This window comes from Pongo pygmaeus, chromosome 2, assembly GCF_028885625.2.
Source record: "Pongo pygmaeus isolate AG05252 chromosome 2, NHGRI_mPonPyg2-v2.0_pri, whole genome shotgun sequence".
Classification (NCBI taxonomy): domain Eukaryota; kingdom Metazoa; phylum Chordata; class Mammalia; order Primates; family Hominidae; genus Pongo; species Pongo pygmaeus.
Genome location: NC_085930.1, coordinates 7,240,286 through 7,265,498, shown reverse-complemented (window position 1 = coordinate 7,265,498; position 25,213 = coordinate 7,240,286). Strand labels below are relative to the sequence as shown.

The window sequence follows — 25,213 nt, the reverse complement described above, 5'->3', positions numbered from 1 at the left end:
GAAGGTTAACAAGGATATCCGGGACTTGAACTCAGCTCTGCACCAAGCAGACCTAACAGACATCTACAGAACTCTCCACCCCAAATCGACAGAATATACATTCTTCTCAACACCACATCACACTTACTCCAAAATAGACCACATAATTGGAAGTAAAACACTCCTCAGCAAATGTAAAAGAACAGAAATCACAACGTACTGTCTCTCAGACAACAGTGCAATCAAATTAGAACTCAGGATTAAGAAACTCACTCAAAACCGCTCAACTACATGGGAACTGAACAACCTCCTGAATGACTACTGGGTACATAACGAAATGAACGCAGAAATAAAGATGTTCTTTGAAACCAATGAGAACAAAGACACAACATACCAGAATATCTGGGACACATTTAAAGCAGTGTATAGAGGGAAATTTATAGCACTAAATGCCCACAAGAGAAAGCAGGAAAGATCTAAAATTGACACCCTAACATCACAATTAAAAGAACTAGAGAAGCAAGAGCAAACATGTTCAAAAGCTAGCAGAAGGCAAGAAATAACTAAGATCAGAGCAGAACTGAAGGAGATAGGGACATAAAAAACCCTTCAAAAAAAATCAATGAATCCAGCAGCTGGGTTTTTGAAACGATCAACAAAATTGACAGACTGCTAGCAAGACTAATAAAGAAGAAAAGAGAGAAGAATCAAATAGACGCAATAAAAAATGATAAAGGGGATATCACCACTGATCCCACAAAAATACAAACTACCATCAGAGAATACTATAAACACCTCTACACAAATAAACTAGAAAATCTAGACTAAATGGATAAATTCCTGGACATATACACCCTCCCAAGACTAAACCAGGAAGAAGTTGAATCCCTGAATAGACCAATAGCAGGCTCTGAAATTGAGGCAATAATTAATAGCTTACCAACCAAAAAGGGTCCAGGACCAGACGGATTCACAGCCAAATTCTACCAGAGGTACAAAGAGGAGCTGCTATCATTCGTTCTGAAACTATTTCAATCAATAGAAAAAGAGGGAATTCTCCCTAACTCTTTTTATAAGGCCAGCATCATCCTGATACCAAAGCCTGGCAGAGACACAGCAAAAAATGAGAATTTTAGACCTATATCCTTGATGAACATTGATGCAAAAATCCTCAATAAAATACTGGCAAACCGAATCCAGCAGCACATCAAAAAGCTTATCCACCATGATCAAGTGGGCTTCATCCCTGGGATGCAAGGCTGGTTCAACATATGAAAATAAATAAACGTAATCCAGCATATAAACAGAACCAAAGACAAAAACCACATGATTATCTCAATAGATGCAGAAAAGGCCTTTGACAAAATTCAACAACCCTTCATGCTAAAAACTCTCAATAAATTAGGTATTGATGGGACGTATCTCAAAATAATAAGAGCTATCTATGACAGACCCACAGCCAGTATCATACTGAATGGGCAAAAACTGGAAGTATTCCCTTTGAAAACTGGCACAAGCAGGGATGCCCTCTGTCACTACTTGTATTCATCATAATGTTGGAAGTTCTGGCCGGGGCAATCAGGTGAGAGAAAGAAATAAAGGGTATTCAATTAGGAAAAGAAGTCAAAATGTCCCTGTTTGCAGATGACATGATTGTATATTTAGAAAACCCCATTGTCTCAGCCCAAAATCTCCTTAAGCTGATAAGCAACTTCAGCAAAGTCTCAGGATACAAAATCAATGTGCAAAAATCACAAGCATTCCTCTACACCAATAAAAGACAAACAGAGAGCCAAATCATGAGTGAACTCCCATTCACAATTGCTACAAAGAGAATAAAATACCTAGGAATCCAACTTACAAGGGATGTGAAGGACCCCTTCAAGGAGAACTACAAACCATTCCTCAATGAAATAAAAGAGGATACAAACAAATGGAAGAATATTCCATGCTCATGGATAGGAAGAATCAATATCGTGAAAATGGCCATACTGCCCAAGATAATTTATAGATTCAATGCCATCCCCATCAAGCTACCAATGACTTTCTTCACAGAATTGGAAAAAACTACTTTAAAGTTCATATGGAACCAAAAAAGAGCCCACATTGCCAAGACAATCCTAAGCCAAAGAACAAAGCTGGAGGCATCACACTACCTGACTTCAAACTATACTACAAGGCTACAGTAACCAAAACAGCATGGTACTTTTTACCAAAACAGAGATACAGACCAGTGGAACGGGACAGAGCCCTCAGAAATAATGCCACACATCTACCACCATCTGATTTTGACAATCCTGACACAAACAAGAAATGTGGAAAGGATTCCCTGTTTAATAAATGGTGCCAGGAAAACTGGCTAGCCATATGTAGAAAGCTGAAAATGGGTCCCTTCCTTACACCTTATACAAAAAATTAACTCAAGATGGATTAAAGACTTAAATGTAAGACCTAAAACCATAGAAACCCTAGAAGAAAACGTAGGCAATACCATTGAGGACATAGGCATGGGCAAGGACTTCATGACTAAAACACCAAAGGCAATGGCAACAAAAGGCAAAATTGACAAATAGGATCTAATTAAACTAAAGAGCTTCTGCACAGCAAAAGAAACTACCATCAGAGTGAACAGGCAACCTACAAAATGGGAGAAAATTTTTACAATCTACTCATCTGACAAAGGGCTAATATCCAGAATCTACAAAGAACTTAAACAAATTTACAAGAAAAAATCAAACAACCCCATCAGAAAGTGGGTGCCGGATATGAACAGACACTTCTCAAAAGAAGACATTTATGCAGCCAATAGACATGAAAAAATGCTCATCATCACTGGGTATCAGAGAAATGCAAATCAAATCCACAGTGAGATACCATCTCACACGAGTTAGAATGACAATCATTAAAAAGTCAGGAAACAACAGGTGCTGGAGAAGATGTGGAGCAATAGGAACACTTTTACACTGTTGGTGGGACTGTAAACTAGTTCAACCATTGTGGAAGACAGTGTGGCGATTCCTCAAGGATCTAGAACTAGAAATACCATTTGACCCAGCCATCCCATTACTGGGTATATACCCAGAGGATTATAAATCATGCTGTGCACACGTATGTTTATTGCAGCACTATTCACAATAGCAGAGACTTCAAACCAACCCAAATGTCCATCAATGATAGACTGGATTAAGAAAATATGGCACATATACACCATGGAATACTATGCAGCCATAAAAAGGATGAGTTCATGTCCTTTGTAGGGTCATGGATGAAGCTGGAAACCATCATTCTGAGCAAACTATCACAAGGAAAGAAAACCCAACACTGCATGTTCTCACTCATAGGTGGGAATTGAACAGTGAGAACACTTGGACACAGGAAGGGGAACATCACACACCGGGGCCTGTCATGGGGTGGGGGAAAGGGGGAGGGATAGCATTAGGAGATATACCTGATGTAAATGACAAGTTAATGTGTGCAGCACACGAACATGGCACATGTATACATATGTAACAAACCTGCATGTTGTGCACATGTACCCTAGAACTTAAAGTATAATAAAAGAAAACTTTATTATGACAATTTTTGAGTATACTTGAAAGTAAAAGTAGTAGAAGCAACTATCACCTAGCTTCAACAGTTATCAGTATATTGTCAATCTTGTTTCAGCTATATTTCCCCACTCCTTACCCATTGCTAGTTATCTTTTTTATGTAAAGCTTTATTAAAAATTATAAATTACATATAATTCACCCATTGTCAGTTTATAATTCAGTGATGTTTTGGTAAGTTTTATAGAGTTGTGCAACCGTTACCACAATCCAGTTTTTCATTTTCATTACCCCTGAAAGCTCCCTCATGTTCATTTGCATTCAGTCCCCAGTGCCTACCCAGCTCAAGGCAACTACTGCTCTGCTTTCTATCTCTATAGAGTTGCTATTTCTAGGCATTTCATATAAATGATATCATAGAATATGTAGTATTTTGGATACTTTCACTTAGATCAAGTGAAAATATTTAAAAATAGTCTTGCAAAAAAGTCATGTAAAATAGTCTTTTAAATGACTATTTTTCACTTAGAATAATGTTCTTGAGGTTTACCCATGTTACAGCATTTATCAGTAGCTCATTTCTTTTTGTGCTTCATAGATTTCAGTATATGGATATATTACATTTTATTTATGCATTCAGCAATTGCTGGCTATTCAGATTACTTCCAGTTTTGGGCTATGAACATTTCTGTATGTGTCTTATGTGGCCATATCTTTTCATTTCTCCTAGGTAGATACCTAGGCATAGAATTGTTAGATGTATGATTAGTTTATGTTTAGCGTTTTGTAAAACTGCTACTCTGTAACCAAAGTGACTGTACGATTAAAATTCTAACGTTTCCTATGGGGGTAGCAGTTTCTTTACATCTTCACTAATATTTTTTATCTTTTTCATAATAACCATTTTAATGGTTATACAGTAGTATCTCATTTTGGTTTTAATTTGCATTTCCTCAGTCCTGTCGTTGGTAAGCATCTTTTTGTGTGCTTTGCTATTTTATATTTTCTTTGGCAAAATCTATCAAATTTTTTTGCCCATTTTAAAATTGTATTATTTGTCATCTTACTGAGTTCTAAGAATTCTTTATGTATTCTGGATATACACTCTTTATCAGATATGTGATTTGTGATTTATCCCATGCTATATCTTGTCTTTTCATTTTCTCATTGGTGTCTTTTGAAGTTTATTGCTGGTTTTAAGAAATTTGGTTATAATGTGTTTTGTGTAGTTTTCTTCATGTTTCTTGATTTTAAGCTTCTTGGATCTGTGGGCTTACAATTTTTGTCGACTTTTGGAAATGTCCTCAAAAAACTTTTTTTAGAAACCACTATTGTGTTTTCTTCAGGGATGCTACCTGAAGGGGAACAACAGCTGTCCTGCAGCTCATTAATAGCTCTAGTCGTTTTTTGTCTTTCTCTTTTATTTTAAGTAGTTTTCTATTGCTATACCTTTGTTTTCCCATTATACTATTATCTTCTATAATGTCAAATTTGCTGTTAATCCCACACAATGTATTTTTCATTTCAGACATTATATTTTTTATGTGCAAAAGCTTGACGAAGGTCTTTTGTGTCTTCCATTTCTTTACTTAACATGGTTAATCTTTTCTCTATCACTGGGATTCACAAAATATGGCCCATAGGCCAAATCCTAAAATAGTATCTGGCAATTCAGTCTCTACTGTAAACCCAATATAATAGTGCAAGAATTTGAAGCCAGTGGTGCACTGTTTTTATCATATACTAAATTTTCACATACTATTGTGGTCTCTTTTTGGATTTTCTATTGTTTCATTAGCCTATTTGTCTGTTCGTGTGCCAACACAATGTTGATTTAATTATAGAGGCTTTACAAAATTGGCTAGTCCCTTTTCATTTCTCTTGTTTCATGTTTCCCAGATATGCAATTTTGTAATGAAATTGTCTACCCCCAGAAAAACTTGAAGATACTTTTACTGTATGTAAATGTGTAAATTAGTTAAGGGGAATTTAGCTTTTAACTTATTGAGGTATACACTTTATATACTTTATCTTCCTCCAGTAAAATGACATTGGAACACTAACGCTGAATGAATGCTTATATGTTATTGATGTCATGTGTTTTTGCTCTGTTTTTAAAGCCTAGATGAGATTATTTTTATTAGTACTTCAAATTGTCAAAATTCGTTAGCCTATATATTTACTGATTTGCATCTTAGACCTTTCTTTCCAATTTAATTTCTCATGTTTTTGTAAATAATCTATTTCTTTCTCTGTTTATCCACTGCTCTTTATTGGTATTTTATAGTTTATTATGATTAGCTAGATGTATAATTATTTTATTTATCTCTATTGGCATTTTCTGGGCTCTCCTGAATCTATGGATTTGGATTTTTCATCGGTTGTGAAAAATTCTTATCCAGTTAATGTCTTTGCCACATTTCTTATTTCCCTTTTAGAACTATGATTAAACATGTATACTCCACCTCTGTGTTCCTTAACTCTTGCTTCTTGTGTTTTCCATTTCTTTGTCTTCCTGTAGCTACTCTGGATAATTTTTTCAGTGTACCAATTTTTTTTCAGGTGTATTTAATCGTCCATAAGATCTGCCTGTTGACTTTTAATTTCAGTGATTTTATTATTTCTGGAAGCATTTTGACTACTGATAATTTTATCTTGTTCTTTATATTTTCAATGTCATTTCTTAAACTATATAATACCCATATTTTATATTCTGTGTGATTTTCATAAAGTCTCTGTGACTAACGTTCTTTTGGCCTTGTTCATAGTGCTGTGTTTCCTTGTATTTTGTGGTTTTTATTGTCCTTATCATTATTATTTTTGTTTATATTGTGAGTTTGTATTTTCTAGAATAAATTTATTTGTGGTAATTGAAGCCTGGATTGAAAGAATTTGCATTTGTTTTTGTCAGGTACCTGGAGATATTACTAGCTTGGGACCAATATTAGCTAAATTCTTGGCTTGAGAATTTTTTGACCATGTAGGTATATGAATTCAGGTCACGACCTACATGAGAAGATTTTCAAAGTAGTTTTTTTTTTTTCCCTTTTTCTACTTAGCTCCAAGGTCACACTGGCAGTTTTCCTTCCAGTCTAGAAATGTGGGGAAGAATATACTGGTGTAGCTATTTGAATTTTTAGTCAAGGCAAGCTATTTTATCTAGCATTTTAATTGTTTTCAGAGGGAGAATCATTAAAGGTACCTAGTGACTCATACTATGGAAAATACAATGTATAGTTTCTTTAGTTTTGTCCGTACAATAGTCTCCCTTCATTTGTGGATTCACTTTCTGCGGTTTGTTACCCATAGTCAACCATGGTCCAAAAATATTAAATAGAATATTCCGGAAATAATACATTTTAAAATTGCAGGCTATTCTGAGTAGCATGATGAAATCTCACACCATCCCAAATAGGATGTGCATTATCCCTTTGTTCAGTGTATCTACACTGTATACGCTACCTGCCCATTAGTCATTTTGTAGCCCTCTAGGTTATCAGATCAACTATCATGAGTATCACAGTGCTTGTGTTCAGGTAGCCCTTATTTTACTTAATAATGGCCCCAAAGCCAAGAGTAGTGATGCCGGCAATTCATATATGCCAAAGAGAAGCTGTAAAGTGCTTCAATTGAAAAGGTGAAAGTTCTCAACTTCAGAAAAAAAAAAAATTTGCATGCTGAGGTTGCTAAAATCTCACAGTGAGAACAAATTTCCTGTCTCTGAAATTGTGAGGGACAAAGAAATTCATGCTAGTTTTACTGTCACACCTCAAACCACAAAATTCAAAGCCACATGGTGCATGTTAAGATGCTTAGTTAAGATGGAAAAGGCGTTACATTTGTGAGTGGGAGACATGAACAGAAACATGTTCAAACTGATGAAAATTGGGTTAGGTGCTATCCGTGGTTTCAAGCATCCAGTGGGAGGGAAGGGGTCTGGTAATGTATCCCCTGTGGATAAGTGGGCACTAATTGTGTGTGTGTGTCTGTGTGTGTGTGTGTATGAACAAAACTGTTAACTTTTTCCTCCCTCAGTAAAGATGTTACTGAAGAAAATATTTTGAAGATTAAGTGCATTAGAATAGTTAAGTATGTCAACGTTACCCACAATCAAATGCTCTTTGTTCCTAAGTAGGACTGAATAGAAATTTCTATAAGATATCAAACCTTCAGTTAGTATATATAGAAAAAGTTCTTAAAAGTTGAGTGTTTTAAATAAAATGTGGGTAAAAGTTTATTATATTATTGTTTGACTCATGTAGAGTAGACCTAATTTTCCTTTACTTAAATTGGTAAGTGGATTTCTTTTATTTGGAAAATTAAGTATCATATTTAGTGGAATTTTCCTATGGTAGATAAATGCACAAATCTTTCTTGTATTTTAGTGTAAAAATTACTAATACGCTACAGAAATCCAAAAAAGAATAAGGGTTAGCAGAAGTTTAAGAGTTTGTTTATAAGTAGACCTGCACAGTTTAAATCTGCATTATTCAAGGGGGAACTGTAAATCATTTTGTTTGGGAATATCCTGGGTAATTATTTCAATTTAGGTAAGTGAACTGTACATAACTTATAATTTGGACTAAAATTTTTTATAAGTGTATAAACAACATATTAAACATGGTAAAAAATAATATATTAAACACATTTGTTGTAGAAACATATTAAACATGTTCAACATGAAAAACTGCTAAATATTATGATACAATAATAAATTTTTGGAAAGAAATCTTTTGATGAGTTTAATCAGATTTTTAAAAAAATCTTCATAATTTAAGAATAATTAGCCTGTTACACTTCAACAAAATTGACATATGCATAGCTGAGCAGAACAAACCTCTGAAGATCTTTTGTTTCCTTATAGATTGTTGAAGAAAATCTGGATGGTGACACGTTAATAAATAATGGTTGTACTATGTTATTAATCAGCAAATACCTATGCACTAAGTGCCAGGAATTGTGCCAAGTGCTTTTCAAGAGGTAGTTACTATTATTACTTGTGTTTTATAAATAAAGAAACTGAAGCATTGAGGTATTAAGTAACTTGCCCAGGGTTACTCATCAATTAAGTAGTGGAGCTGAGATTCAAACCCAAACAGCTAGACCATGGGCCTGTAAAGGACCAGATACTAAATATTATAGGCTGTCTGCCTGTAATAGGTCTGTGTTGTCACTGGTCAACTCTACCACTGTGGTATGAAAGCAGCTGTAGTCAATATGTAAATAAATGCATATGACTGTGTTCCAGTAATACCTTATATATTGGCACTGATCATTGAATTTCATGTAATTTTCACCCACCATGAAATACTGTTCTTCTGACTTAAAAAAAATTTAAATATGGCAAACCATTCATTTCTCATGTACTATACAAAAACTGGCCTTCCTCGGGCCAGATTTGGCCTGTGAGCAGTAAATACTTGCTGACTTCCTTAAAACTTCCTCTAAGGAAAAGGTTTGATGTGTTTTGCCTTTATTTACTCTTATTTTGCATGTGTTTTTTCTCTTTTTAATATCATTATCATGGAGTTGGACCATGTTATTTAGGTAACTGGTAGTGGGGCATGCACACTACCATGTGTGCTTTAGATGGTACAGTCCAAACAGCAGTTTGTAAAGTTGGTAAGTAGTGGGTTCATTTCTGTGTTTTAGGAAGATAATAACTGCTGTGTTGAACATGGATTTTGAGTAAGTATGGAATGTTAAGAGTGGAGGTCCATTAGATGTTTAAAGATGAGATAGATGTGAATTAGTGCTTTGTTACTAGGAATAGAGAAGATTCCAGAGATGCTTTTTGTTGGGCTTGTTTTATACTTATTAATAGTAAAATGAAAAATTACAAAACGATTAATAACGAAAAATAATTCACCCTTTCATTTCTTACCCCTAGTTCTTATTTACCCTTTGCAGAGTCAGTTGCTGTGTTGGATATCCTGCTAGATAGTCTGACAATGTACAAACTTTATGTATTGGTGTATATGTTCCCTCCACCCCCTGACCCCTCACCTCCATTCCCATTTACACAAAGATAATGTAATGAATATATATCTCTGGGTCTTTGCTTAACAATATATCTTGGAATTTTTTAATTCATATAGATGTAGCTATATTCTCACTAATGTTCTATTAATATTTGTATTATATTTCATTGTATGGATATATTTAATTTGCCTAGTACCCTATGGTAGACATTCGGAATATTTCCAGTTTTTTGCTTCTATAAACCATTTGTAATGTATATTGTTGTTTCTGTCTTTGAGCTTATATATGTATATTTTGAGGATGAAATTTCTATAAGTAGAACTGCTAGGTCAAATGGTATGTGTACATTTTAAATTGTGATGAGTATAGGAACATTTACATTCCCTCCAACAAGATTATCAGGTCCTGTTTCTATACACCAAAGCCATCGTAGAATACATCATCTCTTTTATTTTCATAAATATGAGAGGAGAAATGGTATTTAATCTTCATGATTTTGGCCTAATAATGAATAAGAGCATGTTTTTCTATTGGAAAACAAATCCACTTGCATTTATTTTCTGCGAAATATTCTCTTGCAGTTTTCTACTAGGTTATTGACTTTTTTTTTTTAAACCTAACTTGTAGAAGCATTTAAATTAAGGAAATCATCAAAGAATCTTTTTCAGTGTATCAGTTTGCTTTTGATTGGCTTTACGTTTTTTGGTCTGTTGATATTTTAAAATTTGTAGTAGTCAAATTTATAAAAGTGTCAGGTTATGGAGTATGGGGATTGTGCTATAAATGTGTAATTATGTAATATTTACGTCTTTTATGTAATTTTAAAAGCGTATATATTCTCATATTTACATTTTATAATTTGTCTATTAGTGATTTGTTTTGATTAAAAGCAAAAGCTATTATACAAACAACTTTAGGTAGTTACACTGGAGAATCTGCTAGATGAATTAAGATCTAAGATTTAGAGGGATTTGTCACTTGTACTACTTTAAGATTGCTAAATAATAAATAATTTTATAATTTTCCATGCTCATGATTAGGAAATCATTCATGTTCCTTTCTTTATGAATCATAAATTATTAAGAGCACATAAAGTATTTAGTAACAGTATTTACAAATAATTTATTGAAAAAGGAGGAACTACAGAATTTGAGCAGTCCTGTTATGAGTGGGATAATCAAGGTAAGCTTAGTGTGAGGAACCATGTGTCATTTATTAGATATGGTTGTTAGTATATGCTATAATATAAATGTTGGCCGAGAGTTTTATGGTGATTTTCTAACTTACGTTTTTGTGTTTATTTTATTCAACTCTTGTATCACCCTGAAAAAAAAGAGATTTTGGATTTTCTCTGGAGTCCCACTATATTAGGGTGAAGCCGGACTTTGGGTTCATTTTAGATGATCCTTCTGTGTATAGCTATCATTGTTGTGACCTTGTGTGCCATTAAATTGTATTGCATTGTGGTCATTAGTAGGCATGAGTAGTATAATTGTTTCATTCTATAGTTCTAAAACTTAAGTATATTTCTTTGTATTTTCCTTGAAGGCACTTCTTTTAAAATCTTACAGAAAACATAATATGAATTCTAGTGATCAGTACAATTTTTTTAAACCAAAATATTTTAAGTCAAATATTTGATATTAGATAGCTGATACTGTTTGATAATCTTTTAATTGGAGCAAAACTCAAAGAAGCAATGAAAGTTATTCACTTATTCTTTCTAGGAGTTTCTTTGAGTTGCTGCTGTTCTTTGGAAGAGATGAGTTTTATGAAGAGCCCTTAAAGGATATTCTTGGATCATTCCAGGTAAAAAACGGTTTACTATTTCACACTTTGTCTACACTTAAAATAGACCATTATGCTCCCCCTAAATATAGCTTATTGGTTATTTATTGCTTATAAGTTTTTAATGGTTGCTAAGGTGACAGTGTTTAAGATCCTGTTATTACTGGCTGATAAAGAAAACTCATACAATTAATTTTTAACTGTATTCCCAAGAAGTTCATAGCTGGAATTCCTATTCTACATTTGTTAGAAAAGAGCCTGCTACCACCCTTGTGGATTCCTAGAACTTAGCCCTGGTGAAAAACGATTCTTCTTTGCCAGACTTGAAGCAAGCTGTCTATCCCATGCCACTTTTTTCCTTGGCTGTACCTTGATTTTCTCTCTAATAATAGCTTTCCCAAGCTAGGAGACAGAAGATTTTTTTTTTTATTTTCGGGCACCTGGTATAGGAGAGAAGAGAGTAAATTCAGATGGGAATGACAAAAGAGTCAAGACCTCTCCTATAGATGAAAGACATTTGATCTTTTTACTACTTACTGGGAGGCAACCCTGACCCACTCGGTGAAGTAAAGGAAGATGTACTTTGAGCTCCCCCTAGGGGTGAAGCGTCCCTGATCACCCATTTAGAACTGAAATATACAGATAATGTATCTTATATTTGTTACCATGGTGTTAAAGGCTTATAGACAACCAGTACTGCTGTATTAGGTACATTATATTGAACATTCTACCTTAACCATTCTTACCTTCAGCAAAAGAGGTAAAAATACCTGTTCTCATGGAACTTATGTTCCAATTAGAGTATATATTCAAGTATTTAAAACTTATTAATTTTCCATTCCATTTTTCTTTTGACACTTGTATTCTCCGTAATCCATTCTTAAACTTTTACTCGGCAAATGTTTAGTGAGTCTGCACAGTGTGCTAATGCACTAAGGTCTAAGAAAAACAGTAGTAAGCAAAACAGAAAAAATCTTCCTATTGTGGAGTTATTAATGATTCTGGTATAGGGACAGAAAGACAATCAAACCTTTATAAATGAAAAATTGACAGATTGCTTAGAGAAAAATAAAGGAGGACGAGGATAGTGCTGGCATGGTGATATTGGGGAAGGATATTTCAGTATTAAATGGGGAGGTAAAGAAATACCTCATAGAGATGTTGGCTGACCACTGATAATGGGAACCACTGAAACGTTTGGAGTAGATGAGGGACAATATTTAACTTCCACTTTAAATGTATGAAAAACATTAACATTTGTGAAGGGATATATCCTTTATTTTTTCCCTTGTAAGCAGGGTGCCCATTCAGTTATCAAAATAATAAATTTCTCAAGGAAAAGTTAACAGTTTTGCATACTTTTCTATCTCCTGCTCTGATCCTTTGACACTCTCTAATCCTGGCTGATTCTAAAGCCCATATACTACCCCCCTCCCCCAACCTTTTAAAAATCTCTGCCATTTCTGCCACTTTTGTTACTGTGGCTTCTTCCTACTCTGAATTTCCTTGAGCCTCTAACTCCTATCTTCTAGGATAGGTTTCACCTTTTGCTCTCATGTTATCTTTACCTAGAGAAACATCCTTCATTTGCTGACCTAAGCTTATGCTGTAGGTGCTTCCCAGGCCTGTGCCCTTAGGAACTCAGGAAGGGCGAACATGTAGTCCATCATGTATACCTCCCTAAAACCTTGTATTTTCCAAGCTTATGAATTCTACAGGCTTCTGAAAGGCTTCTGACTGACACTGATAATAGTGACCAATAGTGATAAGTGACTAATTCAGTGACAACCCCAAATGTCACTTTTTGAAATATTTTTAATAAATTGTACTGTGCAAGTAAGTGCAAACCCTAGCTCCCCAAGTGGTTCATCTCCATACATCTTTCATACAGATTCATACCACCATAAGAGGATGTTCTTTCTTGTCTTCCATAAGTAGGACAAACACAGTCCTACTCATGTTTTAATGTACATAAAGATCACCTGGGGATCTTGTTAAAATTTAGATTATTAATCAGTAGTTGTGGGAGGGGGCCTGATAGTCTGCATTTCTGATAAGCTGCAAGGTGATATTAATGCTGCTAGTCCCTGAACCACACTTTGAATACCAAGGTATTCTTTGTTGGATTTGAGTTAACTTCTCTTTCCCCTGCTGTATTTCAACTGTGAGTTTACCAGGTTTGCTGCTTACACTGTGTCATCCTGGGCAAGTTTCATAATTTCTGTATCAGTTTCTTTATTTGTAAAATGGAGGCAATAACTATACTTGCTGCATAGTCACTTTATGGGTTAAATGAGTAAAGTGCTTGGCATAATTCCTGGCAAAATGATCATGTCACTGTTTTTAAGGTAGGCAGTAGAGCCTGTCTGGGGAAGGGTATGGGTTCTCAAGTCTTACTACCTGAATTTTTATTTTTACAATAATACCAAAACCAAACTATTAGATTTATTATTTTCTTCCATGAATTTCTGATCTCCTAAAATCTGAGTTGTTCAAGTAGAAATTTTTAACTCTTCTTACCTATAATTTTTCCTCTCTGTTATTTCTAGAATTCTTAGAGCCAAATGTTCCATTTACTGGCTTCCGAAAGTCTTCTTAGCCTTTTACTTCCAGTAGTTTTTGTTTATGTTTCTCATACGATGCATCTGCCTCATCATCATCATTATATCTAGCAGTTTTCGAGATTCCCAGTGAAGTGACAAAAATAATGTAAAATGAGGGAAAATAATAATGATAAATGCTGGAAATTAGGATGGGAGCTTTATGTCAGTTGCTCAGGGATGAAGCCAGATTGACAGATGGGCCAAACAATACTTGATTGACTGAATACGATGAAACAGGGAAATGTGTGAGAGAGGAAAAGATAATATATAGAGAAAGAGAGAACTTCCAGTGGTATCCAGTCATGTCTCCCTCTATCCCCTGCTTGTAACAACAAGGGCTGGAGGAAATAGCAGGTGGTAGGGATTTGGGGTGTGGTCAATCTCATTCTTGTTGCTGCTTCTCAGAAGTGCATCAGGCATGCAGCAGAGCCTAAAGGACAGAAATCCTGAGTGACTTTTATACCCACATTAAAAATAAGATATATGGGCCAGGCGCGGTGGTTCACCCCTGTAATCCCAGCACTTTGGGAGGCCGAGGCGGGCAGATCACCTGAGGATGGGAACTCGAGACCAGCCTGACCAACATGGAGAAATCTCATCCCTACTAAAAATACAAAATTAGCAGGTTGTGGTGGCTCATGCCTGTAATCCCAGCTACTTGGGAGGCTGAGGCAGGAGAACCGCTTGAACCTGGGAGGCAGAGGTTGCCGTGAGCCGAGATCACACCATCGCACTCCAGCCGGCGCAACAAGAGCAAAACTGTCTCAAAAGAAAAAAAAATACATACATATATATTTTATATATACGTATATATAATATATACGTATATTATATATACGTATATATAATATATGTATATATTATATATGCGTATATATAATATATGTATATATTATATATGCGTATATATAATATATACATATATGTATGTATATATAATATGCGTATATATAATATATACATATATGTATGTATATATAATATATACATATATAATATATACATATATGTATGTATATATAATATATACATATATAATATATACATATATATGTATGTATATATAATATATACATATATTATATATATGTATGTATATATGTTGTGTGTGTGTGTATATATATATATAAAGATGACTAAAGAGGGTAAATACCTCAGTTATCATCAGTTAACTGGAAAGATAAGACAGTTTAAAAAAATTTTTTTTTAAAGGATCTGTTACATTTTTGCCGAGGTTGACTTTATAATATCTTCCATGAATATAAGTGAAATTGCAAAGAAGGGACAACCCGAAAGAACATACAGAGGTAAAATATTATATAGAGATGGAACTATTAAATTGAAGTACAATGAAGGCAATTAGGAGATTAACTCCAGCAAAAACCAAATTAATGAAGGAAATAATATCTAAAATGTAATTTAATTTTCAACTCATAATTACTTGCAGACATAACTTGATTCTACTTTTTAATTCTGGGGATAAAGGAAAGTTCCTGAAAATGTAGGACTCATGTAGAACAAACAGGATTCCCACAAAGGAAAAAATCAAATCAGGCTGGCAATAAAATTCTCCATAGTAACAAATGCTAGCATAAATAATGTCTGGATTTTTTTAAGGGGAGAAATATGATTTAATAATATAGTTGTCAAGCCCTATAGTTTATAAGATAGAGCAACAGAAATAAATAGTCTAAATACTTGGAAACCAATGACAGGTCTTTTATCAGGACAACAAAGTAGCATGCCAGGTGATCAAAATAAAGAATTTACAAATGGGGTCATTACAGAATAAAAGAAATAGGACTGACCTGAGGAAAAAATAAGGCATTTTTATTATGGTTATCATGAAGAATCCATTAATGTCTAATGATTCCAGAAAAGGAAAATATAAATTGTAAAAAGCACACACAATAATCTGGAACTAAAATCTCAGATTATGGTATTGATTGGATGGAGATAAGGAAGATAGAGAAGAATCAAATGTATTTTTGGGCATCTATGCGGAAATAACTACAGGGTGGTGACATTTGTTAAGGGAGCAGTGATTATATAAGGGGAAGAGCAGCATATAGAAAGATGTTAAGTTTCATTCTAGACACACTGAGTTTTAAATGTCTGGAACTTATAAGTACTGTTGCCCAATAGATGGTTGGTTTAAAAAAAAAAAGCCAAGAACATTTACTACTTTTATGAATTAAGAGAAACATAGATGTTTTAGTTGTTGTTGTTGTTGTTGTTTTAATAATAAGTGAAAAAAGCAACTGTGGGGTAGTAACTGAAATGCCAACTAAACCAGTAATCTATAAGTCTTACTACCAAAGCTCTACAAGTGTTTTAATGAGCCTGCCCTGACCTTAGAGAAAACTCTATCCTTATCCCGTGGAGCCAGTATAAGTCGCAAAGATCTTTTTTGTTCAGGCTAGAAGTAGGCCTTAATTAAGCCTTCTTTCCCTGAGACACAACCTGTTTTTTATTCGCTTGTCCTTTGGGTCAGTCAGGAAAGGGAGTTAGGAGGTGGTATGGGATATCATGTCCCAAGCAGGAGGCTCAAGGCTATCTCACTGCGTAATATACCATAGGAGAAGTGGAAAAAATCATCAAAGGTAAAAGAGCCAGCCACATGAAAGGAGTTGAAAAGCCCACCCTGCTTTGTGGGGCAAGTGTTGATCTCCCCTAAGAAATAAGAGTGTATAGTCATCATAAACCAGCAAACCTCCCAGATTTTATTATTTTTAGCTAAGATGAAGACGTTTAGAACTACTGACTTTGCACTAAAACCTCAAAACCTGGACCATGGCCCTTCTCTAGAGTACTTGGAATAAGTTTCCCAAAGACTTAATGTGGGTAGGTCCTAATCTTGGTAGTCACAACAACCTTTGTAGTGCTAGCTAAAAGGCTTTAAAAGAAAACAACCATATCAGCTTAATAGCAAAGCATTTTTTGAGGCGAATTTTCAAAACTGTGCTACCATATTTTCTGCTCAAATAGTTGTCTCCTGGGTCTACTCAACTGCACTTTGACTGTGTGTGACTTTCCCCCCCTAAGTTTTTCCACCATTACTTACAAAGCACTAATCCTCATGTATTCTATTTGTGGTTAGATGTCTCTTTCACTACAACATTAGATCCAGTGGTCGAAAACTGAATTTCATCCTTGTGTCTCCAATACTAGTAGTCTTAATCCCTTAGTACGATATAAATGTTTGCCAAACAAATGAAAGATAAATAAATCCACAGTCATTTCTCAAGTTTAGGCATTCCTCTGTTTTTTAAAAATTTCTTTTAGTGATATATCATCCTTTCTGAACTTTAAAAAAACAAAAATACTTTAAGTTCCGGGATACAAGTGCAAAACATGTACATGTTACATAGGTATACATGTGCCATGGTGGTTTTCTGCACCTATCAACCTGTCATCTAGGTTTTAAGCCTTGCATACATTAGCTATTTTTCGTAATGCTATCTCTCCCCTCACCCCCGTAACCCCCGACTGGCCGTGGTGTGTGTTGTTCCCCTCTCTGTGTGTCCATGTGTTCACATTATTCAGCTCCCACTTATGAATGAGAACATGTGGTGTTTGGTTTTTTGTCCCTGTGTTAGTTTGCTGAGGATGATGGCTTCCAGCTTCATCCATGTCCCTGCAAAGGACATGATCTCATTCCTTTTTATGGCTGCATAGTATTCCTTGGTATAGATGTACCACATTTTCTTTATCCAGTCTATCATTGATGGGCATTTGGGTTGGTTCCATGTCTTTGCTAGTGTAAATAGTGCTGCAGTAAACATACATGTGCATGTGTCTTTATAGTAGAATGATTTATATTCATTGGGGTATATACCCAGTAATGGGATTGTTGGGTCAATTGATATTTCTGGTTCTAGATCCTTGAGGAATCGCCACACTGTCTTCCACAATGGTTGAACTAGTTTACATTACCACCAACAGTGTAAAAGCTTTCCTATTTCTCCACAGCCTTGCCAGCACCTGTTGTTTCTTGACTTTCTAATAATCACCATTCTGACTGGCGTGAAATGGTATCTTACTGTGGTTTTGATTTGCATTTCTCTAATGATCAGTGATGTTGAGATTTTTTTCATATGTTTGTTGGCCGCATAAATGTCCCAGAACTTAAAGTAAAAAAAAAAAAAAAAAAAAAAAGACATATAAATGGCTACAGGTATATGAAAAAATGCTCATGATTACTAATCATCAGAAAAATTCAAATAAAAACTACAGTGAGATGTCATCTCACATCTGTTAGAATGGCTATTATAAAAGGCTGGGTGCGGTAGCTCATGCCTGTAATTCCAGCACTTTGGGAGGGCGAGGCGGGCGGATCACAAGGTCAGGAGTTTGAGACCAGCCAGACCAACAGGTTTCACATGGTGAAACCCTGTCTTTACTAAAAATAACAAAAATTAGCCAGGCGTGGTGGCGCACACCTGTAATCCCAGCCACTCAGGAGGCTGAGGCAGGAGAATCGCTTGAACCCAGGAGGCAGAGGTTGCAACGAGCCAAGATGGCATCACAGCACTCCAGCTTGGGTGACAGAGCGAGACTCTGTCTGAAAAAAAAAAAACAGAATGGCTATTATAAAAAACAGAAGATATAACAAGTATTGGTGAGGTGTGGAGAAAAGGGAACTCTTCTACATTGTTGATGGGAATGTAAGTTAGTAGAGCTACTATGGAAAATAGTATGGGGTTTCTTCAAAAAAATTAAAAATAGAGCTACCATATAATCCAGCAATCCTACTAGTGGGTATATATTCAAAAAAGAGGAAATCAGTGTGTCAAAGAGATAACCTGCATTCCTGTGTCTGTTGCAGCATTGGAATCAATCTGTGTCCATCAATAAATGAATAGATATTTAAAAATCTGGTATAAGATGAGTGTGTGTGTGTACACACATACACAGACACAGAGTGAAATACTGTTTCATCTTAAGGCAATCTTGTCATTTACAACAACATGGATAAGCTGGAGGATATTATGCTAAGTGAAATAATCCGGGCACAGAAAGACAAGTACTGTATGATCTCACTTATATGTAGAGTGTAAAAATGTTGAACTCACAGAAGCAAGAGTAGAATGGTGGTTACCAGGGACTGAAGGAGGCAGTGGATGGAGAGATATTGGTCAAAGAGGACAAAGTTTTAGTTAGACAGCATGAATAAATTCTGGGGATCTATTGTACAGCAAGGTTATTATGGTTAATAGTAATGTATTGTACACTGGAAAACTACTCTGGTAATAAATCTTAAGTGTTCTCACTACAAAAAAAAAATAAGTTATGTGAGGTGATGAATATGTTAATTAGCTTGGTTGAGGTAATTATTTTACAGTGTATACTTATATCAAAACATCACATTGTATGTACACTGTAAATACATACAATTCTTATTTGTCAATTAGAAATAAAAAAGATTGAAGCAATAGGGGCCACTGTGTACATCAATGGAATTGTTGGCTGGCAAGTTTCAATTTAGGGTAAGGGACAGGAAAATTCCTAAAAACCAGAATTAGGAATGAGTGTATATAATCCACAGTAATGGATTTTTTAAAGAAAATTAATTAGGTTAATTTTTTTAAAGAAAAAATGATCCTTTTTGTTGTAACATCCTTCCCTAACCACCTTTTAAAAAACAGTACCCCCCACACGCACAAAAAAATAGGTGTATTGTCTAAAACCGTTTATTTCATAGTCCATTGGTTACCACCTTGCAAAGTCAGGTGGAGGATGAATCAGTAAATGTATTGGTGGGACGAAAACATCAAATATTTATTTGTGGAGTCTACTTTGACAACATGCAGAAAATATGAAAGTTGAAATATGCTCAACTGTGAGAAAAAGTATAAGGGAAAAGATTTCACTATCTATGAAAGAAACATATTTGACAAATGTACCATACATTTATCATTGGGAGGGGAGAGGACTGATGTTAAAGTTTCAGATTCTGAAATCATTTTGTGAAGATTGTATTTCTTACATAATTTTTCTTAGATAAGCCTTGATATTTTTCCATTGGTTTTTATCTATTTGAAATAGTTAATCCTGTTTAATAATTCATGTATCACTATGTCAAAAAGATTTTCACTTTGTGGTTTTTCAAAATAATCTTCTGTTTAAGAAAGAAACACCTTACTTCAATTCAACTGTTGAACTTGTATAATTATTTTGAAGAGGAACAAGAGCCAGAGTTATTTAAAACAAAATTTGCAATACATAAACTTCAGACAGGTTAAGCCAAAGGGATCAAGATCAAGCTTCCAAAAGATAGGACTGTCAGTGTCAATAAATTGAATATATTTCAGGAAAGGCCAGTCAGTATTCCTTGACATGGGAATAATGACATAGAACAGTCATTTCAGGAGAGGGTACTAAGCATTGTGTATTGGTAGTTATTCACACATAGCATCCAACCATAAGCAGATTGTGAGCATCTTGCAGTCTAGTGTTGTCAAGAGTAGGCATGTAAGTGCTTTTAAAATCAGTGATAGGATTAACACTTTGAAACTAGCTCTGAGAACACATCATTAAAGCATTCATTGTTCACTGAAAGATCATGTAGAGTGTCCTAATACATAATAACTAGAATTCTCAGCATATTAGTGCTTGAAGCAATTTATATTTTCCCAGATAAAATATATTATAGAAAATTTAAGCTGTAAGGAACTGCACAGGGCATTAAGTTCAATCTCATTTTTAAATAAGTGATGAAACTAAGGACCAGAGAGATTCATTCATTCATCCTTTAAACAATAATTATTGGAGACTAACTAGCCCACTTTGTAGCTTAGGCAGCACTGTGACCTGTTCCCTTGACTGACTCCAGTGTTTCCGCTAAATCAAATTTTATATTTATTTCTTTGTATGCAAACCTGTGCTCAAAAAATCCTGCATGCACCTTAATTCTGCTTCAAGGCCTGTGTTAGGATGATGACAGTAGTTAGAACAGTGACAATTAATATGGTAGCCATATTAATTCATTACTTATTTTAAAATGCTGATGATAGGGTTGTACTTCTATTAGCATGGCAACTACCAACTAATTTTGAAATATGACTATGCTGTTAGTTGATGGTTTTACTGTAGTTATGATCGGCTTCCTCTTCAGATAAAACTCTGCTAATTAAAAGTAGCATGTACATTTATTACTTTTTACTTATTAAACAAGGAATAATTATTCATATTTTAAATATTCTTTTTTCAAGTCCCAAAAAGGATATCTTTAAATAGCTCAATAAATACATAATTCTACTTGTTAAAAAAAAATCAAATAATGTAACTTACAGGCATTCATACATTTTTATAATTTTGAGACTGAGAGTCATCTTAAAAATGATTAATCCAATTCCCTTATTTTACACATCTGAAAATTAAGTCGCAACAGAGTTGAGGTCTATGGAAGCAGAATGAGGGCCTAAGTCCTACTCGTAACCCAGCATTCTAATTCTTTCTATGCCATATTCCTTAATCTATTATAAAGATATGCTTATATGTTTACAGTAATGTATATGGCAAAAGAACAGGTTTAAATGTTTTATTTATACTGCTCTCTTGAGAGCTTTATTGTCTAAGCTTTTAAAACCTTCTAAAGACTGCCTTATTAGGAATGGGGAGGGGTGAAGAAACTTTAGTTTGGTGATCTGAGTGGTAGTCGATAGAGGCCTAGACTAGAATGGTAATTGTAGAAAGGGCAAGGAAGAAGCAAATCAGGAGACGGTGAAGAAAATTGACATGACAATCAATAGAAGACAAACATGAGTTTTATATTCAGCCCCAAACACAAATATAAAAACAAATAATACCTAAGACCAGGGTCTCCAGACTTCACATATACTATACAGTTTTTAAAATACAGTTTGAGCACATATCCCCTTTATGCGTATATTACTTACGCACATGTACTCATACTATATACATTATAAAACAAAAGTACATTTAAAAAGGATAAAACTAAAATAATGTTTTAAATTCAACAGTATAAAGTCAGTGACATTAGTGTGATTATGGCGTATTTTTGAAAAATTTTCAAAATTACTGTATCACAGTGATATAGTAATTCAAAGTCTAATTTTAGATTCAGTTTACTTTGATGTTTGGTCATAAGTTAAAAGGATACTTTTGATAGAAAATTTTCTTGTCTGAGCATTAGGACAAGTACCTAATGCATGTGGTGCTTAAAACGTAGGTGATGGGATGATAGGTGCAGAAAACCACCATGGTACATGTATACCTATGTAACAAACCTGTATATTCAGCACATGTATCCCAGAACTTAAAGTAAAATAAATAATAAATCCAAACAAAGATGAGCAAAATAAAAAAAAAGAAAATTTTCTTTTCTGAATCATGATGCTCGGTTTGAAATGCCTTCTGTGAATTATGCAAAATTTGACTACCAAATTTGTATTCCTAAAGTCAATCCATGTTTTCTTTAATACTAACCACTGTTAACAATGAATTAAAAACTCATTAAAATGTTCCAGTTGAAAATTTTTTCAACAGAAAATTCTTAAGTTTTTTAATGGCATAACAGAAGCATTATAGGTGACATACTGATTTTTGGCAACAGCAATCATGTAATAAATGCAAATACTTCCAAGCGTTCATTTTAAATCATTTTCTTTGTAAAAACTTTCTATTGAAAAACAGTAACTTCTTTCATTGTTATAACTGTCCCCTTTATTTTATATGGGCAAGCTCAGAATGATTAATTTTTGAAAATACCAGGTAAATATTCCTCAGGAACCTATCATAAAAAAAGAATGGCAAATTAAACATGATTTCCTTTCTGTAAAGGAAAAATGCATAACATCCTTAAATTTTATAACTTTATGAAGTGCTTTGCTATGAGATAACCAGTGAACGTGTAATAAGATTTATGATTATTCTCATCTCATTTCAAAGTATTATAAAGACTACTGTATTTCAAAGATTACGTTTTTATAATATTAACCATATTGAAGACCTTTTACATTTTTGTCTTAATTTGCTGCAGTAACTTACTTATGAGTGAACTGGATAGGTGGTGTTCTGTAGCTTTATTCTGAAATCTTCATTTCGTTCAGACTCCATAGTGCTTCCATTTACACAGATTTCCATAAAACCCTATTTTGATTAAAAAGTTACTTATTAGTGAGAATGTATCTTCTCTGGCACACCTTTCCTTTCCTGTCTCTGTTTGAAAAAACTTTTAACCACCTAAGAAGATGTCAACACTTAAGATAGTAATGCAAGGCCTTCCTCTTACATTAATAATGTAGCACAAATGTTCAATATGGCAGGAGAAGAAATTAAGTTTATTATGGATTAAGGTAGCTAGTAGAAGCTTCTTGGGGAAAGTGGGATTGTGTAAAGATAGGATTTAGATACATTTATGGAAGTTGTAGGAGAATGACATGAGAAATGGCATAGGTAAGAAAAGACAAGGTGAATTTTGGGAGATGTGGAAGAGACCAGACTGAAGAAAAGGATTCATGATGTGCAATAGGTGAATGAGTAGGCAGGTAAGTCCAGAAGTCCTTAAATTTGAGATTAAAGTGGTAAGACTTTCATCCTTTGATAAACTGCTGACGGATCCAGACCAATTATGTAGAATGGCCAGAACACTGATCCATAGCTTCACAGACACGTTGTAGGTGCCTTCTCTAAAATGGCAACCAGTTCAGGGAAAAGAATCTTCCTTTTGGAGTAAAATATTAAGAAATGTATTCTGAAAGAAGTGAGGGAGTTGTATTTTCTCTCTACCTTTGGCCAAGACACAAAGTTGAATGGAAGTAATTAAGGGGATTATATTTAGCACAGTGTAATGTGGGTATAAATAATAGTAGACTGATGACTTAATAAAGGATTAAGTTAATATAGAGGCGCAATTTATTATTTAAGTAAATATTCTAGAAAAATACAATATGTATAGCTGGGTACGGTGGCTCACACCTGTAATCCCAGCACTTTGGGAAACCGAGGTGGGCAGATCACCTGAGGTGAGGAGTTCGATGCCAGCCTGGCCAGCATGGTGAAACCTTGTCTCTACTAATAATACAAAAATTAGCTAGGCGTGGTGGTAGGTTCCTGTAATCTCAGCTACTCGGGAGGGTGAGGCTGGAGAAACACTTGAACCTTGGAGGCCGAGGTTGCAGTGAGCCAAGGCCGCACCATTGCACCCCAGCCTAGGTGACAGAGTAAGGCTCTGAGTCTCAAAAAAAAAAAAAAAAAGAAAAGAAAAGAAAAGAAAGAAAGAAAAATACAATGTGTATATATACCCTAGGAGAGAATAAGTTGTGAATTCTACAGTAATTTAAGTGCTTCCTTATTCACTTTGGAGGTGTTAAATTGAATATCATCCAAAAAAGCCACTATTCTATTTAAGGAACGAGCAGCCAAAAAATACTTGTAAGCTTATTGTTCTTTCTTCCTTTGTCTTTTTAAATAGACCAAAATGAAATCTTTATTTCATCTGTTTCCTATCCTGAGCTGTTTTCCATAAGAGGGTCTCCAAAATATGGTATTTTTGACCCACGAAGTGTACATACACAAAAACACCATTTATAATTAATTTTTATCTTAGAAAAATGAATGGAAGCTAGTTTACTAATTTTTAACAAAGATCAGCAAGAGTCAAGTATATAATTCATAATGTAATCATTTATGGGAGTAGACACTAAATGTGGGAGGTGTAATTTTAAAAGTGTCCCAAAGTTGCCTATGGGTGGGAGTTGTTAAATATTCAAATTATCAGGGCTTTCCCCTAGAAATTCTGATTCAGTAGGTCTAAATTAGGTCCTAGGAATCTGTTTTTTAAAAAGAGCTCCAAGTGTTTCTTATTTTCAGCCAACTTCAGGAAGTTGGAAATACATCTTGACTTAGTCCTAAGTCCAGTTCTAAGTCCCATAGTACTGACTGATGCCTCACCTATCCTTAGACAACTAGAAAGATGGATTGTCTCAGGACTGAGCAGCAGAACTAAGCTCATCAGTGACTCAGGGACTAGTGTCCAACTTAACCTTATTTCTCGTGCTTTGATTGGACCAAAAGCTAGCTTAGAGTAGTTGAATTTTCGGGGCAGTAATCTGTATGTCTAGAGTAATTTGGGAGCTTGCTACCTTGCTTACCTTGGGAGGTTTCAGTTGATCATAGTTTTTACCCATGAAGCTGTTGCCAAGAATCATTACAGTGTTCCATGTATGTTAAATTCATGGCTGATCAATACCCTTATATTTACCTCATATTTAATAAATGCTTTAACATGCTGACATGAGGAAATGCAGAAATTTCATGCCAAGGAAATTAGATGCCCTAAAATAAAAT

At 34.5% G+C, this 25,213-nt stretch overlaps 1 protein-coding gene across 5 annotated transcripts in view; it reads left to right on the top strand.

Annotated features, from left to right (window-relative positions):
- The window catches only part of ZNF654 (zinc finger protein 654), an 84,060-nt gene that overhangs the window by 38,099 nt on the left and 20,748 nt on the right, over window positions 1-25,213 (top strand). For 4 of the 5 annotated variants that reach the window (XM_054479558.2, XM_054479556.2, XM_054479557.2 and 1 more), the window contains exon 3: window positions 11,237-11,318. In XM_054479558.2, the coding sequence (XP_054335533.1) occupies window positions 11,237-11,318 (82 nt within the window). Of the gene's footprint in view, window positions 1-11,236; window positions 11,319-25,213 lie in introns of those variants that run through there. The other variant, XM_054479559.1, reaches the window with a different exon arrangement.